Raw genomic sequence first — 18,188 nt, forward strand, 5'->3', positions numbered from 1 at the left:
CTTTTTAAATTCAAACAAAAGTGTTCCGTTCGGCATTGCTAAGTGTTTTTAAAACAGTATTACAACATGAACGTATTGTGTTTGACTTAACATCCTGGCTGAAAATATAATTAATAGTCTTTGTGATACTTATTATTCAGTTAGTTGTCAAGAAATTAATTACCTAACAAATAAACTTATCAGTAAGAATATAGGTTATAAACACATTTTTTCATATTTTGTAACTAATTAAATTGTTTTAAATTGTTGTAACACGATGATCGTCGCTCTTTTAATTAAATGCAGTTAAATTATTTTACTTTTTAAATTATTATTAACTTTAAACATCTGTATACAATTTTGTTAATTGAATGCATACATAGATGATTTGATTAATTTAAAAAAAAACTTATCAGCATTGTCTTTGTAAAAGTGTCTGGTAAAATTCAGAATGCGCTAAAATTTAATGAATATTTACAATTTCTGATTTGATATTTTTTTTAGGGTTGAACACAAGATGTTGTAACGGAGTGATCGTTACCCGTTAAAAGCCTTTTTACCCGCACTCGTCTAATTATCCACGGATCACAGAGCACTGTGATTTCAAGCCCTCGTAAGCATAGTTTGCGACTAGTAAGTGAGTCCCCAGGGTGGGGGTGTCGGTGTAGTGAGAGTGGGGAGAGCAGAGGAAGAAAGAAACGCACCAAGAAATTTTGGTAAAACTTATTGTGATCGAACGATCGAACAAAACGCATCGCGAAAAGTTCCAATCAGGTAATTATTTTTTATTCGCTCGCTCTAGTGGAACGAGGCAATAAAACTTGATAAATTTAATGCGTGCTAGGCCTATAAGTCAGCTCGCTTAAATTTGTCTAATTCGCAATATATTCTTATGCTAATTTGCTGTTCTAGAAAAAATTATTATCTGAGGAGAACGTAACGCGACTCGGCGATCAAGGACCTTGCCGCAAAAGAACACCTCATCGAGGAGAAAATTGATAAAGAGATGAAGAATCCAGGAGTCGCAGCATCAAGAGATTTCGATCAAAAATTCGAAGGGAACTCCAGGTACAATTAACACGTCTAAATAATTTCTCGGTGAAGCGGCATCAGCCAGGCCTTATGTCGGCTAAAGGTCGTGGCTTAACCAAAATTTAAGTAATTAATTTAACCAAGTTAAACCAAGTTTAACCAAGTTTAACCAAGAATTAATTTAACTAAATATTAAGAATAATTAACAAAATGTTTAAGAAAAAAATTTGATAAACTAATTAGAATAAAGTCCGAATAAAAGTCAGGTTAAAATTATAAATAAATTCAAGAACAAGTCAGAAATAAAATAATTAAAATTATTAATCAATAATACCAAGAATTATTTCGGGTTATTAATTAAACACGTAGGCAGAATCTGGATTAATTTCACTAGGAATTATTTCAGTTTGTTAATTCATAATTTTGGTGTCACGTGAAGAATTGATCTCTGGAAATACAGTTTAAGTAAAATCAGTTTAATTTTATGTCAATTAAAATCATTGAAATAGTTTCAGTAAAACATATTAGTAAAATCATCAGAAGTAAAAATAATTAAAATCAACATATAAATAATTTGGAACAAATTTTGACTGTGTAAAATAAAACTAAAGTAAAATTAGAATCAGAAAATAATTATTAAAACCATTTAGTCCTAAAAGTAGAAGATAAATTCCTCATAAATTTTGATCGGAAGAAAAATCGACAAAAGTTTGGGAGAGGGTCAGTCATCTTGTCTCGCGCTAAAACGCTGAGTAAAGGACATACAAGGTCGAGACTTAAATCTCAAGGCATCGTAAAATGAAATATAATCCCCAAAATTAAAATAAAATGAATTTGACGTTTCGTATAACACAAAGAAAGTAGAAGAAAGTAACTTAGTCGAAGTAAAATAAACTCAGTTATTTAGAGACAAATAAAATAATTTGGTCAAAATTAAATAAAAAAGTTTGGAAAATCCAAATGAGCGTGCCTTAAGCGCTCACGTCATACATAAATTATTTAAGTCGTAAGAAAAATTATTCGTTTTTTTGGTTTGAATTTTCCCGCGAGTAGTATTATCCCCTTTGTAGGTCGAGCTAACGAAAAATTTTAACAGATGATAAAATAGTTAGTAATTATACGATCATCTATGTATAGTTTCTGCTTGTTTATAGTTATTTCAATCCTGTTTTATGAAAAATAATATAAATGGCTGCCGAAATTGCAGAAAAAGTCACCGAACTGACAGTCGAAAAAAATTAACTGTATCGAAACGGAATTATTTTGACACGCAATTTTGACAAGGGTTTTGACAAACATCCTCAGGAATAAAACAAAAAAAATTAAATCGCGAAAGTGGTTTTTGACAAAGTTGTAGTGTTGTCAAGCCTATTGCATCCGTGAATACCACGCTCTTATTCAGTTCAGAAGTGAATAAGAATTTTTTCACCTCAGAAAAAACGAGTTTTTTCTGAGAAATCTTATTTAATCGATAAGAAAAATTTTTTAACATGTTCTGTAGTTATTATTATTTATTTTAATATGCTTTTTATCCATAATTTTTTTCGTTTAAATTATGAAAATCACGTTTTAATCGAAATCACGATTTTTAGGCGAGAGTAGAGCATACCTGCGCGTTTCGCGCTTAAGGCATGCAATAAAATCAATTGACAAATTCTTAATTCGGAGACTAAGATTGAATAAATTAATGCGCTGACTCTGACTAAATAATTTGGACAAAATTAAAACAATTAGAGTAAAATAAATTTATAAATTTTGGCAAAATTAAATTCAGATAGAACAATTATTAAAATAAAATCGAATCAATTAGGATTAAAATGATAAAGTAAAATCACATCATTAGATTTGGCAAAAATAAAAATTGGCAAAAGTAAAATAAATTTGTAAAATACTAGGACGTAGCAAATATTTTGTCGGCAGATTATTAAAATCTCTGTTGTCAGATTTTAATCGATTAATACAAGATACGAAGACCTCATGGTATGAAATATTCATTGTTGTATTATGAAGAACGCGGCAGTAAATTAGTTAAGAATTTTCAATGAGAAAATTAACTTGAAATAGAATTTGGATTAGGAATGAATTGAAAATTTATTCAAGAGAAAATTTGTTAATTAAAATTTAATTTGGATTTAGAGAATTTGTTAATCAGATTGTAATTTGAAAATAAAATTGAATAATAATCTTAGAAAAATAATTAATAAAGTATGGAAATATTAATTAGTGTGTTTGAATGATAATAATTACATTGTGGGTGCGTGTGGAGAACTATGGAAAAATATAAAAATTGGAAAATTAAGGAAAATAATTATAGGTAGAAACCGCGATATAATCACTCGATAAGAGGATATCGTCGGCATTCGACACTATGATAGGAAACCGTCTATAGACGCCCAGGGTGGGGGGGTACACGGGAATAAGATAAAAACCGCGGAATGGTCGCTCCATATGAGGGTATCGTTGGGAATAAGAATCTATGATAGAAACCACGGTATGAACGCTCCAGATGAGGGTACTGTCGAAAATAGGAACTATGATAGGAAACCGAAATCTAACCGGGAATAGAACTTAGTATTAAGTGTTAATTAATAGTAAGGGGATTATTGTTGTAAATGGGGTTGGATAAATAAAATTTCTGATAAAATGAATTTCTTTGATGATTTCTGTTTCCTTTCTAGCAATCTCTCACGACCCTGTAGAATTTACTCTGGTCCAGTTTCTGGATACTGTGTCTAAAAATCCAGTGGCGTCCTAAGTAAATTAAGGGGTGACCAAAGAGAACGAGTGGAATAGTTACATTTGGTATGAGCCTATTTAAACGACAAATTCTTCAAAGAAGAAGAATTTGGGAAAGGGAAGGAATTAGGGGAAGGAGAGGAAGACCTTACTCGGTGGGAATCTTTTTCAGCAAACGAAAAATAAATTCGGACGGCTCAGACTGGAAATCGAACCCATATCGTTTGGTTACGCGCCAAGAGCTCTACCAGTTAAGCTATCCGACACTCGTACCGATCTACCTTCCATTCACCTATATATATATATATATATATATATATATATATATATATATATATATATATATATATATATATATATATATATTGAGACACTACAAAATGTCCCGACTTTATCAGCCTGGCGAACTACCACCCGAAATTTTCGTTACCGACACTAGCTAAAATAATAGGTAGTCCCGTGACGTCACAAGACGGCACGAAGAGGGGAAAAACGGTCACAAACCCCGATACTTGAGCGGAGATCGACACTTCGATCTATCCCCCGGTGTCAACCACCACGTTAGATTTATCTTAGTCAATCTTACCACTATTACCACTATACTACTATTACCACTATTAGGTGATTACTCACCAAAACTAAATAATTATTAACAACTACCAAATCTACTAATTAATTAATAAGTTTATATCATCATTATTACTACTATTCTGTATTAAAATATCATTGCGTTATTATAAATAATTAACCATCGACAACCTAGACTATTGGTAAAATAATCATCCTACAAATTTATTGTATTTCCTCACCGAATATAATAAATATAATTTAAGTGTTTAGTTAGTGAAATAAAATTAAGTTTGTTGTAATTTTATCATCAATCAAGTTAATTTATCCGCTACAATACTCACTTTGCGTAATTCAATCTAATCAACCACAACACCAACCACGGAAGAAGGACCGTCTGCACAGTAACTTTTGTAAGTAAGTAAAATAAATTTAACTGGCACACGTGGCAACTTCTGTCCCACAATCTATCTAATCAAGCTCTCTTAAAACAAAAGACAATCATAAATACGGGAGCGGAATATCTCAGGGCAGTGGACCAAAATTATAAACGAAATCCAGGCGACTAATTCTTATCCGCGAGGTTTAGTGGCCTGGAAACTAAGATTTTTCAAGGAAGTAAAAATTCTAGTGTTGCAGTATATATATATATATATATATATATATATATATATATATATATATATATATATATATATATATATATATATTAGTGTGCTTTTTCTTTTCCAACTATTTTTTTTTCGGTCCCATCGTGAAATTTAGTTGCAAGTACCCAAAAAAAAATACCCTGTAAGTTTGGGCCCTTAATATTAATATTAAGACCTCGACCCAGGCGTTTGAAGATTTCCCCTTAAAGAAACACAGAAATTTGGGCTTTTTCATGTTTAAATTTGTACAGCTCGGTGGCATTTCATAGTATCGCTTCGACTATGGACGGGTTTTTTCAGAATTGAATGCTTTACAAAAGTGTTCATTGAGGCCAAGTCGTAACTCGAACCGGCGAGGTAGTACAGGCCTCTAAACTTGATTTTTCCATGAAATTCGCGTTTTTTCGCAGCTATCTTGTGAATAACAAGAGCTACGGAAAAAATGCAAACAACAAACTTGTAGGAAATTCAATTTTCTACAAAAAAGATCCTTCGTACCAAGTCGCTAAAATCAATGTTTCCGGAGATATTTAATGATAAAGTATTTGTAATTTAAAATTTTTATCGAAAATCATGTCAAATTTTAAAAAATAAATTTTTTTTTTTCATTATTTATCACTACTTTCTTAAGGGGTTAGGGGTACTCAGAGGCCTGAAAAAATGATGATTTTCAATAATTTTTTTTTTGTAGTTAATTTCTTTCTTTGACAAAAATAAAAACATAGCTTTATTAGAACACGTTTCGATTTGACTTCACGAAAATTTCAAAAAAAAAAAATTAATAATTCAAAAAGTTATCGCTGTTTTTGTAGAGCCCGTTCCTCCCGAAGTCCTTTGCGGTGATCATCATAAGTCCTTGGAGATTCATCTAAAATCAATCGGACAAGAAAAATTAGTTTTATTAATAGATAATCTTGTGCCCGATCGAAGCTTTTTTTTTTTCGAAATTAACAAAATGGCGGCTTCAGGAAATTTTTTTCAAATTTTCGAGAAAAAAACCGACAGTTTATTGTTAAAAAAATCGAAATTTTTAAAAAATCCTTCGATCAGGCACGGGTTTTTAATGTTTTTCAAAAGTACAATAAATTTTATTGAAATCTACCGAGCAGTTTTTAAGTTACAGTGATCACCAGTTCAGAAAACATAGTTTTGAGAAAAACGCATTTAAAGTTTTGCTATGGATTTATGTCGAATTATAAGAATTATTTAATAACTTACACTGAGTCATCTATTCCTGGACCATATAATAGCTCTTCAGCCGTCATAGTAGCTTCCAAAATATCGATTTGCTGGTGCCTACGTTGCAATCGACCTTCTCGGGTGTTATCATTAGCGCGCTTATCTGCTACTTTCATACGTGCAGCATCCATTCTTTCTGCATACCCATGAGAATTAGGCCCACAATTAAGTCCTAGTATATTCATCAAGACTAATAATGAATTTATACCCTCATTAAATATACACATAGCAACGTATGCAGCTATTTGTACGATAGTATAACTAGTATTTACCGTTTTTGGGCATATTTTCCCTACTACTTGGTTAAAGCTTTCATTATTATTCTGATTGAATCCACCTACACATCTTGAAAGTAAATTTTCATTACTAAGATCTTCGTATATAGGCTTGATAGCTTTTAAAACATCAGAAGGTAAGGGAGAATAATCGTGAGAATAGGTATCAAGCTCTCCTCTTGCTTCAGCGCGCTGGTAAGAGCACCAAGATTCTTCGCCTTTTGGACACATATCATGATTCGGTTTTTCATCACTCGAGCCGTAGTTTGCCATTATATCAGATTTCATATTTTCAATAGAATCACAATGCCGGCGTATTGCTAAACCATAGTACACAGTTAGTTTGTCTATTACTTTTCCTGTGAGCTTACCTCGACCACCAAGACCTTTTTGGTTACTCTTCAGCGTACGTAATCGACTCCCCATCCGCTTTTGGACATGCCCTATACATTCCTTTTTATTTACAGTTGTATTTTTGTAAGGATCTGATTTTATAATTCCTGAATAGGTCTTGGAGTCACCCTCACCAATATAGTTGGCATACTTAACTCCATATTTAGTTTCAGAATACGAAAACATTTCGACCATCGCATCCACCTCCATTTTCCCAGAAGACCCTTTATGATTAGCAGAACACACATCTTCATGCGATTGATACCATTCCTGGAACTCAACAGTATTTGGTTTTTTTTTTTCCAATACTCATTAGCTTACAATATGCATTTTTAATGTTTATGTCAAGAATCTTTCCAGTAAAATAGCCAATTATAGAAGAAACTCCAAATGGCGATGTATATCCCCGTTTTTGCCAGGTTCCATCTCCCGATACAGTTAGATGATTTATATCTTCATTTTCAGTTGTTGGCATTGCTTGCTTTTCTTCATTCACAGCTTTCGTCATGAAGGTTTCTGCGACGGTTTTACTACAATTCAAAATCTGTTTCAGTAAAATTGTATGCGTAGATTTATCTAAAAAAGACGGCATGTCCATCAGGCCGCAAAACTTGCACAATCCTTCGTATCCTATTCCTAGTATTCTCATTACAAAAATGAAAGGTCTGTTTATTTCATAAGAATGCCCAACGAAAGAACAGGAAGGAATATATTCATTTCCACAGTTATTACATGCAACTACAATTTTGAATCCCAGCCCACGTGTACTTGCTGTTTGAAACACTACATTTCCATCACATTTTTTACATTTTATAAGAGCAGAAATTGCAGTGAATACCTGAATAAAATTTATTATGTGAAATTCAGTACTGCTGTCTTCAGGTACATCATCTTCAGTGTTTTGTTTTAATTTTTTAGAAGATGTACTCTGAATACTTTCATCACGTTCGGCTGTTTTCGGATTAAAAACATTCTTTCTTTTGACTAGTTAAAAGTCAAAAGTTTGACTGAACGCGACTTATTAATTTTTTCAGAACTCCGAAGTTCTCTTGAAACCTTTCTAGAATCACGTCCCATGGTTAATAATTTAATTCACTTGAGAAATAATTTGTCACAAAACTATCGACTGATCAGTGCAACGACTACAGGTATACTGGCTACCAAAAATTATTTTTCAGTTCTTGTACTACCTATATATTGTGAATATATGTAGAAGGATTTATATATATATATATATATATATATATATATATATATATATATATATATATATATATATATATAAGGTGGTCCTTATGTTGGGTTTTTTGAAATTTTTTTCACGATAGTTCAAAATCGGTTCAAAATCTATAAAAAAAAAATCATGCCAAGTTATAGCTCTTAATTTTAATATTAACCCGCGCCCCCGACGGTCAAAGTTTTAAAGGAAAATAACATGGGAAAAGTTATATTTTTACTTTGGAATTTTTACGTCATAAACTAACCAACAAATCACATCAAAAAATTTTTTTTCTAATGCAAAATTTAACGGTCTACAAAAAAGGTCTCATCATTTTTTGATAATTCTAACGGTTTTGAAGTTATTCGAGGTCTAAATTGAAACTATAATCTTTTTCATAGTTTTTTCTGTTTTTTTGGTCATTTTTTTTTTTTATAGATTTTGAACCGATTTTGAACTATCGTGAAAAAAAATTTCAAAAAACCCAACATAAGGACCACCCTAATATATAATTATACATACATTAAAATGGGGAGATATTCATGACAATGAAACCCGAAAGGTCGGTTGCTTGCAGCTGTTTCTAGCTACCTGCTCTCGAATGCCACGTAGCACCCGAGTGTCCTTTGGTCATTGTTAAATAACTCGAAAAGAATTTGTCGGATTCATTTCAAATTTTCACACAATATTTTTAAAATATTATACTTTAAGAAAATGCAAAAAAAAATCGATTTTTTGAAAATTCTGACTACCCCTAACCCCTTAACTAATTACTTTTTTTCTAAGAATGGAACTATAAAAAAATATAAATAGTTGGAAATATGTTAGTATTGAATGTAAAAGAAAATGTTTTACATTTATAGATAAATTGTCAGGTTAGAAATTTATGTAATTTATAAGATTACGTTAGCAAAAACTAAAATATGTAATGAGAAGAAAGAGGTAAAATGTACGTAAGTAATCTAGTACTGATCATTCCTTTTGTTTACTCTAATACCCCACTCCTTTCAGCGCAACAATCAGACTTTGGCTTGACCTTGACTGAGCTTACTTAATTTACCGCTTAATTATAGCGCTTTCTTTAATCTCTACTACTTAACACTGGCGTCGCGGGGGTACTAAACAAAGCTTTGTGTACACTAATCTCATAGCGTCGATTATTTGTAGTCAACGTTGCATTACGTATTTCAGATCGACATTATCATTATTAACAATGTCTGAGCAAATTGGTGAAAAAATCTACAATTATTTAATTGAATTTGAAATGAAGACAATTAATAAAAATAAATTACCCTTATATCGCGACGTATTGAGCTTGTTTATGTACAAACATCATTCTTCGAAACAAACTATTCGAAATAGTTCATCAGATGTTCTTAGTGAGGTTAATGCTGTTTGGGTCGGTTTTTTGATTCCGATTATTCGTCCTCAGCACAGTAAGAAAAAGCTAGAAAAGCATTATGCCGAGTATATGATCATTAAAAAACATCGACACAGAGCAAAAAAAATCAAAAGCTGAACAAGCCAATGTCAATAAGTTTTGCGAAAAACTTGATAAATTGTTTGATATTTCTAATTGTGCTGCCGTGAAAAACTTGCCAGAAGGAGTTAGAAACTTTTTATTCGAGAGTCAAGGTAAGAATTGTAATAAACGTTTACCAGTAGCCTATGCTTCACCAGAAATGATTACTGATAATCAGTCAGCTGTGGAACATGATCTATTTGATGAAGATAACGTCAACATTGAGATAGAAACAGGTTAGTTTTTAAATATCAACTTGGGGTTTTCTCATCAATAAAAAAATTATAAATATTCAAAAAAAATTGGTAACTGTTCAGAATCGCGGTTCTGCATATTTTTAAATATTCGATTTTTGATAAAATTAAAGAAAAAAATTAAATAATCGCTCAAGGAAAATTGATTTCATGTTAAAAAAACGATGGAGCCGTGATTTTAAACAATTGCCAAAATATTTTTCATTTTTAAAGATGTTTTCTTACTTGTGTCTAACTATTATGTTTAACAATTAAGTTCTAAAAATTTTCCATTTCAGGTTTCAAATTATCTCAACAAACAGTTTTGACCAGTTTTTCCAGTAACGTATCGAGTTCTAGTGAATTAAAACGAACTTGCTCTGATTTTAAATATGAAATTCCTGCTCCGAAAATGAAAAAGCTTAACATTTTGACTTCTGAACTCGTATCAACGCTTGATCGCACTCAAACCAGCGATAGAAATGCGATGTTTATTATAGCAGGTGTTATTTAGAGTCTGGGTCTCGATGTCGAAAAATATAATTTAAGTTACTCCTCAATTCGTAATGCGCGCATTTTAAAACATGAAGAAATTGTTGATACCATAAAGAAGAAGAAAGAAGATGACGAATCTCTTATAGTTCACTGGGATGGTGAGAAACTTCCTACAGGACATGGCACATTGAAAGCAGAACGACTGGCAATACATATTTCTGGAACACATACATCAAGAATTCTAGAAGCTCCGTTTTTTTCTGATGGCACTGGATCGAGTCAAGCTTCAGCCATATTCAACACATTAACTGAATGGGATCTTTGTGATCAAATCAAAGCGATGTGTTTCGATACAACTAGTTCAAATACTGGTAAATTTTTATTTTGCCCAAGTAATTTTATTGATTAATGTTTTTGTAATTTTTTCAACCCGAGAATATAGTTTTAACCATTGTAAAAAGCTTTTTTCTACCTTGCGTTTTTTATTCTAACAAACAAATTATGCTTCAATTTCAAAAAGCTAATAGCTGAGTCAAGTCTTCCAAAATGATTTACAAATATTTGCTAAGTTTTTTTTTGTTTATGTAATGTTTCAAATGTGTCCGGCAAATTGAAGCAATAAAGATTTTTGATAACAAAACCTTTAATGAATAAACAATTTAACAAATTCAATTTTAGATTTCGTTATTTAACTTAAGTTTAATAATAAAAATAAACTTTTCAGGTGATGTAAATGGCGCTTGTGCTATATTTGAAAAAATGATTGGTCGTGATTTGTTGTATCTAGCTTGTCGCCATCATACATCGGAATTAATGTTTAAAAATGTGGCAGAAGTAGCTTGGCCAGTTACGAATAGTCCATCTGTACCAATTTTCAAAAGATTTCGAGATCATTGGACAAAAATTGATACATCAGTGTACGAAATTGGCATCAATCACGAACTTGTAGCAGATATTTTAAACGATAAAAAAAAAGATATACTGGATTTCATTGAAGATCAGTTAAAGGTTTGCGTATAAGTACTTTCATACTTTCGATTTCATTTATTCAATACCTTAAAACAGGGATAATTTTACGGTTTTTTAAATGATCAATTTATTTACTCTGTATTAATTTTAAATTATTTATTCTTTCATCTGATTAGAATCATCATCCACGAGATGACTACAAAGAGTTTTTGATGCTGAGTCGTATATTTTTGGGTGGCGGAGAAAGTCATGAAATTAAATTTACAGCTCCTGGTGCTTGTCATCATGCAAGATGGCTTTCAAAAGCTCTCTATTGTTTGAAAATTTATGTTTTGCAGACAATTCAAAATTTCCATCAAAAAAGTGAATGATTTACGTAAGATTTGTGTTGTTATCGTATTATTGTATGTTCAAATCTGGTTCATAGCTCCGAATGCGATAAAAGTACCCAATTCAGATTTGGAATTAGTGAAAAATCTCATTCAATATAGAGACATTCATCCTGATGTAGCAAATGCAGCATTGGATAAATTATGCAGGCATTTGTGGTATTTACATGAGCAGCTTGGATTGGCTCTTTTCGATAAAACAGTTTCACGAGAAGAAAGATTAAAAATTGTAGAGAAAATTAATAGCACAATAGTCGTTAAAAAAGCTAGTAAACCTTACACAGTGGCCTATAGTGCAATAACTTCAATGATAGATAAAAACATTAGTGATTTTGTGACCAAAAATTTCATTATTTATCTTTGAACAATTTGATCTTCCTTATGGATTTTAAAATTCAGAACCAAATACATGGGAAACTAATTACGAGCATCAACAGTGTCTTAAAACATTTTGCAACTTGAAGGTAGTGAATGATATTGCCGGGCGAGGAGTAGCACTAGCTGAAAAATTCAATCAAGGTTTGACCAATAATGAACAGGAGAGGCAAAAAATTTTTGAGACAGTCCAAAACCATCGCTCAGAGCACCCTTCATGTACGAAATCACAATACAGTCGAACAGAAGTGAAATAAAAAATTTTTTGTTGTCAAGCTTATTAATAAAATTTCCATATTTGACATATTTCCGACTACTTATATTTTTTTATCGTTCCATTTAAAAAAAAAAGTAATTAGTTAAGAAAGTAGTGATAAATAATAAAAAAAAAATATATTTTTGATAATTTGACATGATTTCCGATAAAAATTTAAAATTACAAAAACTTTATCAATAAATATCTCCGGAAATATTGATTTTAGTGACTTGGTGCTCGGAATCTTTTTTGTAGGAAATAAAATTTCCTACAAGTTTGTCGTTCGATTTTTTCCGTAGCTCTTGTTATTCACGAGATAACTGCGAAAAAACGCGAATTTCATGGAAAAATCAAGTTTAGAGGCCTGTACTACCTCGCCGGTTCGAGTTACGACTTGGCCACAATGGATACTTTTGTGAAGCATTCAATTCTGAAAAAAAACCCGTCCATAGTCGAAGCGATACTATGAAATGCCACCGAGCTATAGAAATTGAAACATGAAAAAGCCAAAGTTTCTGTTTTTTTTTAACGGAAATCTTCAAACGCCTGGGTCGAGGTCTTAATATTAATATTAAGGGCCCAAACTTTCAGGATATTTTTTTTTGGGTACTTGCAACAAAATTTCACGATGGGACCGAAGAAAAAAATAGTTGAAAAAAAAGCACCCTATATATATATATATATATATATATATATATATATATATATATATATATATATATATATATATACACTAGTCACAAAAATTAAGGGATATAAAAAAATTCCAAATTTTTTTGTGATTTTCAGCGAGCTGTAACTCCGAGGAAAATGATCGCACAGAAAAACAAAAAAAAAAACAAATTGTCGCTCCAAGTGTCTAGTTTTTAGATATGACCATGAAAATTTTTGTCATCGTCAGGTCTGGAGAAATCCTAAGAAAACTACTGAAAAAAATTTTTCGAAATTTTTTCGTCTTAAAAAGGTCTACAGGCTTCAAAAAAATTTTTCGATTGTTTCGTTTAAAAGCTCTTTTAGTAAATTTAATACCCTTTAATTTGACGTAATCAAAAAGCCTGTACGATAATTTGCCGCGGAGTTATCGTCAATCAAAGCAAAAAAGTTTTTTTGACTTTGGAAATCAATAACTCTGGAAATAATGACCGTATAGGAAATTGAAGGAGGGTTTTGAAAACTACACAATAATCTCTATAAGAAAACGTAAACCGCTTTTGAAGAAAAAATTTTTTTGAATTGAAAACTCGGACTGAAAAAAGACAAAAATTCGCATAATTAAGGATATTTGGATAACTTGGTATAACTTTGGATAAAATGGATGAACGAAGGATATCGTTGGTAATTTTTAACTTCAAAGTGTCCCCTAAAATCCCTAAGAAATTCAAAGCGCTGCGATTTTTTGTTCATAGTGCCCAGAAGCTTCAAATTCTGTGTTTTCGCAAAAATCACCATTATGAGCAATTTTGTGATTTTTATTCATTTTTCCATTGAAAAATTTTTTTCAAAATTCTTTATTTTTCGATCAAAGAGATTGATTTTTCAAGAAATTTGAAAAAAAAATTTCAATTTTTTCGAAAATTTTTTCGAAATTTTCTCAATTTTTTCGACTGTTGTTTTACCGCCGGCATTAGCGTTACCCAAAGCGTACCACGTGGAGGTTGCTCGGTCGGATTTACGCTTCTCACACACACACACACACGCGTGTAAAATGCCGACGGTAAAACAACAGTCGAAAAAATTGAGAAAATTTCGAAAAAATTTTCGAAAAAATTGAAATTTTTTTTTCAAATTTCTTGAAAAATCAATCTCTTTGATCGAAAAATAAAGAATTTTGAAAAAAAAATTTTTTTCAATGGAAAAATGAATAAAAATCACAAAATTGCTCATAATGGTGATTTTTGCGAAAACACAGAATTTGAAGCTTCTGGGCACTATGAACAAAAAATCGCAGCGCTTTGAATTTCTTAGGGATTTTAGGGGACACTTTGAAGTTAAAAATTACCAACGATATCCTTCGTTCATCCATTTTATCCAAAGTTATACCAAGTTATCCAAATATCCTTAATTATGCGAATTTTTGTCTTTTTTTCAGTCCGAGTTTTCAATTCAAAAAATTTTTTCTTCAAAAGCGGTTTACGTTTTCTTATAGAGATTATTGTGTAGTTTTCAAAACCCTCCTTCAATTTCCTATACGGTCATTATTTCCAGAGTTATTGATTTCCAAAGTCAAAAAAACTTTTTTGCTTTGATTGACGATAACTCCGCGGCAAATTATCGTACAGGCTTTTTGATTACGTCAAATTAAAGGGTATTAAATTTACTAAAAGAGCTTTTAAACGAAACAATCGAAAAATTTTTTTGAAGCCTGTAGACCTTTTTAAGACGAAAAAATTTCGAAAATTTTTTTCAGTAGTTTTCTTAGGATTTCTCCAGACCTGACGATGACAAAAATTTTCATGGTCATATCTAAAAACTAGACACTTGGAGCGACAATTTTTTTTTTTTTTTTTTTCTGTGCGATCATTTTCCTCGGAGTTACAGCTCGCTGAAAATCACAAAAAAATTTGGAATTTTTTTTATATCCCTTAATTTTTGTGACTAGTGTATATATATGAACGTTTGAACCACATGTATTTTCTGAATCAGCTCGATGAACTGAGTCGAAATATATCCAAATTTTTCAAAAGTTCCGTCATGAGGACCAATGCAATAGTTAGATTTCTATGAAATCTACTAAAAATTAGAAATAGTAGAGAAAGGAAAAAGAAACTCCAATAAACCTTTATCCTATTGTGATACAGAAGATGAATCGATGCCTATACAAAAAAGTAAGGATCATTAATTTGAATTGAATTGTAAAATTTAATATTGCATGAAAATTGAAAAGAAAAATAAATAGTATTTATTTTACCTTTACCTAAAATCTTTTGTATAATAATTCTTATATTAATTTTATTTATTGTATAGAAACTAAAAGTAGAAAGAGGATAATATCATCGCCAAGTTCTTCTGAAAATGAGGGTATGAAACAAATGAAGTTGATCAATTATATATAATTATTTTGTTCCTTATTCATAAAACACTTTATTTTCAGATAGCGGAATAAATAATATACCATTGAAACCTGCCACGTACGTGAGCTAAAAGGATCAGCAACCACTACCAACATTTAAAACTCCTATATTATCTCATCATAGTATAAGTGAAAATCAAGTTAAGAGTTCACATTCAACTTATAAATCGATGAGCTCTTTTAATAATACCGATGAGAATAATACTGATAATGATTTAGTTGGGATTCCGCCTGCAAGTTTATCACAAGATCCTGATTTTTTTCGGAAGGATAGTGCTCAGTCTCCTCGTTTAAATAATGACTCCAATAGTAGTGGTACGGTCGCATTTGAAAAAAAAAATTTTTTCCTTTGTTAATTTTATTTTATCAACTTAATTTAAATTGTATTTATCAGAAAATCTTCGAGATTCATTGACCGTATCTCCGCGTGCAGTACCTCAGATAAGAAGTATCAAGAAATCCAGTAATTTAATTTTATCTCATGAATTTTTTTTAAATACTTATATCACTTTTTCTAATTTTTGTCTTGTACAATTTTTATTTTACAGATATTCCGTTTAGAATCATAAGGGATCACTCTCGTCAATCAAACATTAAACAACTATCCTCTCCCCCTATTCAACTTCTTGCAGAATTTAAAGACGATGACCAGATGAAATACTCTTTGCCTGGTTCAGATACTTATGGTCACGGCTGTCGTCGTAAGTACTAATCCAGTAATAAAATGTTCAGATTTTTACTTGTATTATCACTATCATACATTTTTCAAAAACTTTCAATATTCTTGTTTGGACAGGAAAAGTTTTGAGTGAACTAAAAAGCATAAAAACTTTGATTTCGTCGATTTATCTAACAATATCAGATAAAAATAATAATGCCAATAATGATATTGTCAAAGAAACAGTAGATTTTGGATTGCCGATTCGAACTCGAAGTCAGTTGGCAGCATTTGAGAGTGAAATTCAAAATGTCGTCGCATCTACTCAATATGTAAGTTTTTTTATTACAAATTTAACTTCTAATCTATAAACTATCACTATTGATTTCATTTCTTAAGAAATTGATTCATTTTACTTGACGATAATCAATTTATCGTTGCTTATTATTTATTTATGTCCTACACTTATTTTTTTTAAATGCTATAATTTTATCTTTTTACTTCTCTATTATTATTTCAAAGCGAGAAAATATTAAACAGCTTGGTGGGGCAAGTTTCGAAAAGCATATAAGGAACACATTAGTGTTTACTGTTTTTGATACGATGGCATATAAAATGAGTTGGAAAGGTGTCAAAAATACGATTAAGACCGACGGATTAACATTTATAAAATTGATTAAAGGTAAAGTTTGCCTATCCTATAAATAACGCAACTATTGGAACTCCTAAACTTTTATTTTTTTCTAACTCAGTTTGTCTCATGATATTAAATAGAATATGAATTAGTTAAATCGTAACGTAAAAGTCTCAATAGATACTCATGTACCAGTAAATGATCACTCCATGTACTTGTATATCTATAGTCACACATATAGATACTTAAAGTAATCATATACTGGTACATGAGCCCGACTAGAAATTTTAATGTAAGACATATTGGGTCCTCATTGGGCTGCTTAATAGGGACCCCAAATAGGGATGTCACGCAAAGTCCTATGTGGCCCTCATTGGACAATCCCTCTCATGTCCCAATGGGGAAACCCCATCAGAACCCAATCCAAATTTTTAAAGAAAAAATATTATGATCTTCCAAAAGATTAAAAATAATATAGGATTAGATACTCATGTTATATTACTCATTAGTATATTGAATTCGAATTTAAACGAAATCAATGGTCGGAAAAATCCTTGTCGAGAGTTGGGCTCGAATTTGCGTCCTTAGGGTCCTTAGTCGTTCACGTTACCGCTGGTCCAAGCAGGAATGCTGATCAATTCAATCGATTAACTGACACATTATTCATGCTATGCTCAAAGCTTTTACAAATTGTTTTTTTTATTTATTCACTTTTCTGGCGTGAAAATACAATTTTTGTATAAATTAAATAGAAAATTTTAAAATAAAAAAAAAAACTTGACTGAAAAATCCAAAAAAATTGAAAGAATCAAAAATAAAATTCCTTAAAACTGTCCGATTTGATTTGGGATCCTCTTTATGCTAACATAAAAAACTTTTATTTTCAAGATTAAAATTTTGTTGAAATGCATATTATTTAAAAAATTTTTTTATATGGATAAAAATTTAATTATGAAAAAGACCGATAATAAAAATTTTTTTCAATTAAAATTTTTTTTTATACTGAGAAAAAAATTTGGAGTATGAATTTTGTTTCAACAACATTAAAATGTATTTCAGTCTAAAAACTCAGTATTTGGATTTAATCAGCACAGAAAGAAAAATTTCTTGACTGGAGAACAAAATTCTTGGCTCAAGAAAATTTTTGGGTACCGGAAAGAAGACCAAAGCTTGTTGCTCGAAGTAAAATTTTTTCTCGAAATTCTATTCTTGGTGGAAGTAATTTTTTATTAATTCAAATGATCATAAATACTTGATACAAAAAATTTTTATCGTTGATCAAGATTTTGAGATACCTTAGGGGAACAGCGCCACCTAATTCAGCTGAGAAAAAAATCTTCCCATTTGACATGTTAATCAATAAAAATATTAATGAAAATTTACTTCTATCAAGAACTAAATTTTTTGTAGCAAGAGGCAGAATTTTCTTAAAACAAGATTTTCTTGACTTAAATAAATTTTTTTAGATCTAGATATGTATTTCTTGAAGCAAGGAAA

The 18,188-nt window shown here is 30.8% G+C and overlaps 2 protein-coding genes across 4 annotated transcripts in view; both read right to left on the reverse strand.

Moving 5' to 3' along the window:
• LOC141533474 (uncharacterized) overlaps positions 1-18,188 on the reverse strand; it is a 94,362-nt gene that overhangs the window by 50,027 nt on the left and 26,147 nt on the right. The gene's annotated exons all lie outside the window — the stretch shown is intronic.
• Positions 5,596-7,970, reverse strand: LOC141533490 (uncharacterized). 2 transcript variants are annotated; one of them, XM_074252410.1, is made up of 3 exons: positions 6,476-7,970; positions 6,183-6,375; positions 5,596-5,832 (listed from the first exon to the last, which is right to left on the reverse strand). In XM_074252410.1, exons 1-2 carry the CDS (start codon positions 7,079-7,081, stop codon positions 6,316-6,318), a joined length of 666 nt encoding a protein of 221 aa, XP_074108511.1. In that variant the 5' UTR covers positions 7,082-7,970; the 3' UTR covers positions 5,596-5,832; positions 6,183-6,315. The 2 variants fall into 2 exon arrangements, with proteins under 2 accessions (XP_074108511.1, XP_074108512.1); XM_074252411.1 differs by having other exon boundaries at positions 6,183-6,393.

Source organism: Cotesia typhae, unplaced genomic scaffold, assembly GCF_013202065.1.
Source record: "Cotesia typhae breed Kobodo isofemale line unplaced genomic scaffold, CoteBio_Ctyphae contig_9, whole genome shotgun sequence".
NCBI classification, from domain to species: Eukaryota; Metazoa; Arthropoda; class Insecta; order Hymenoptera; family Braconidae; genus Cotesia; species Cotesia typhae.

What these genes read in the sequence shown, in the direction of transcription:
- LOC141533490 (XM_074252410.1), bottom strand. Translation starts at nt 7,081, where the DNA reads ATGGAGGTGGATGCGATGGTCGAAATGTTTTCGTATTCTGAAACTAAA. An exon ending in GGAAAATATGCCCAAAAACG is followed by an intron (nt 6,376 to 6,475) that starts GTAAATACTAGT and finishes TGAATATACTAG; the next exon opens with GACTTAATTGTGGGCCTAAT.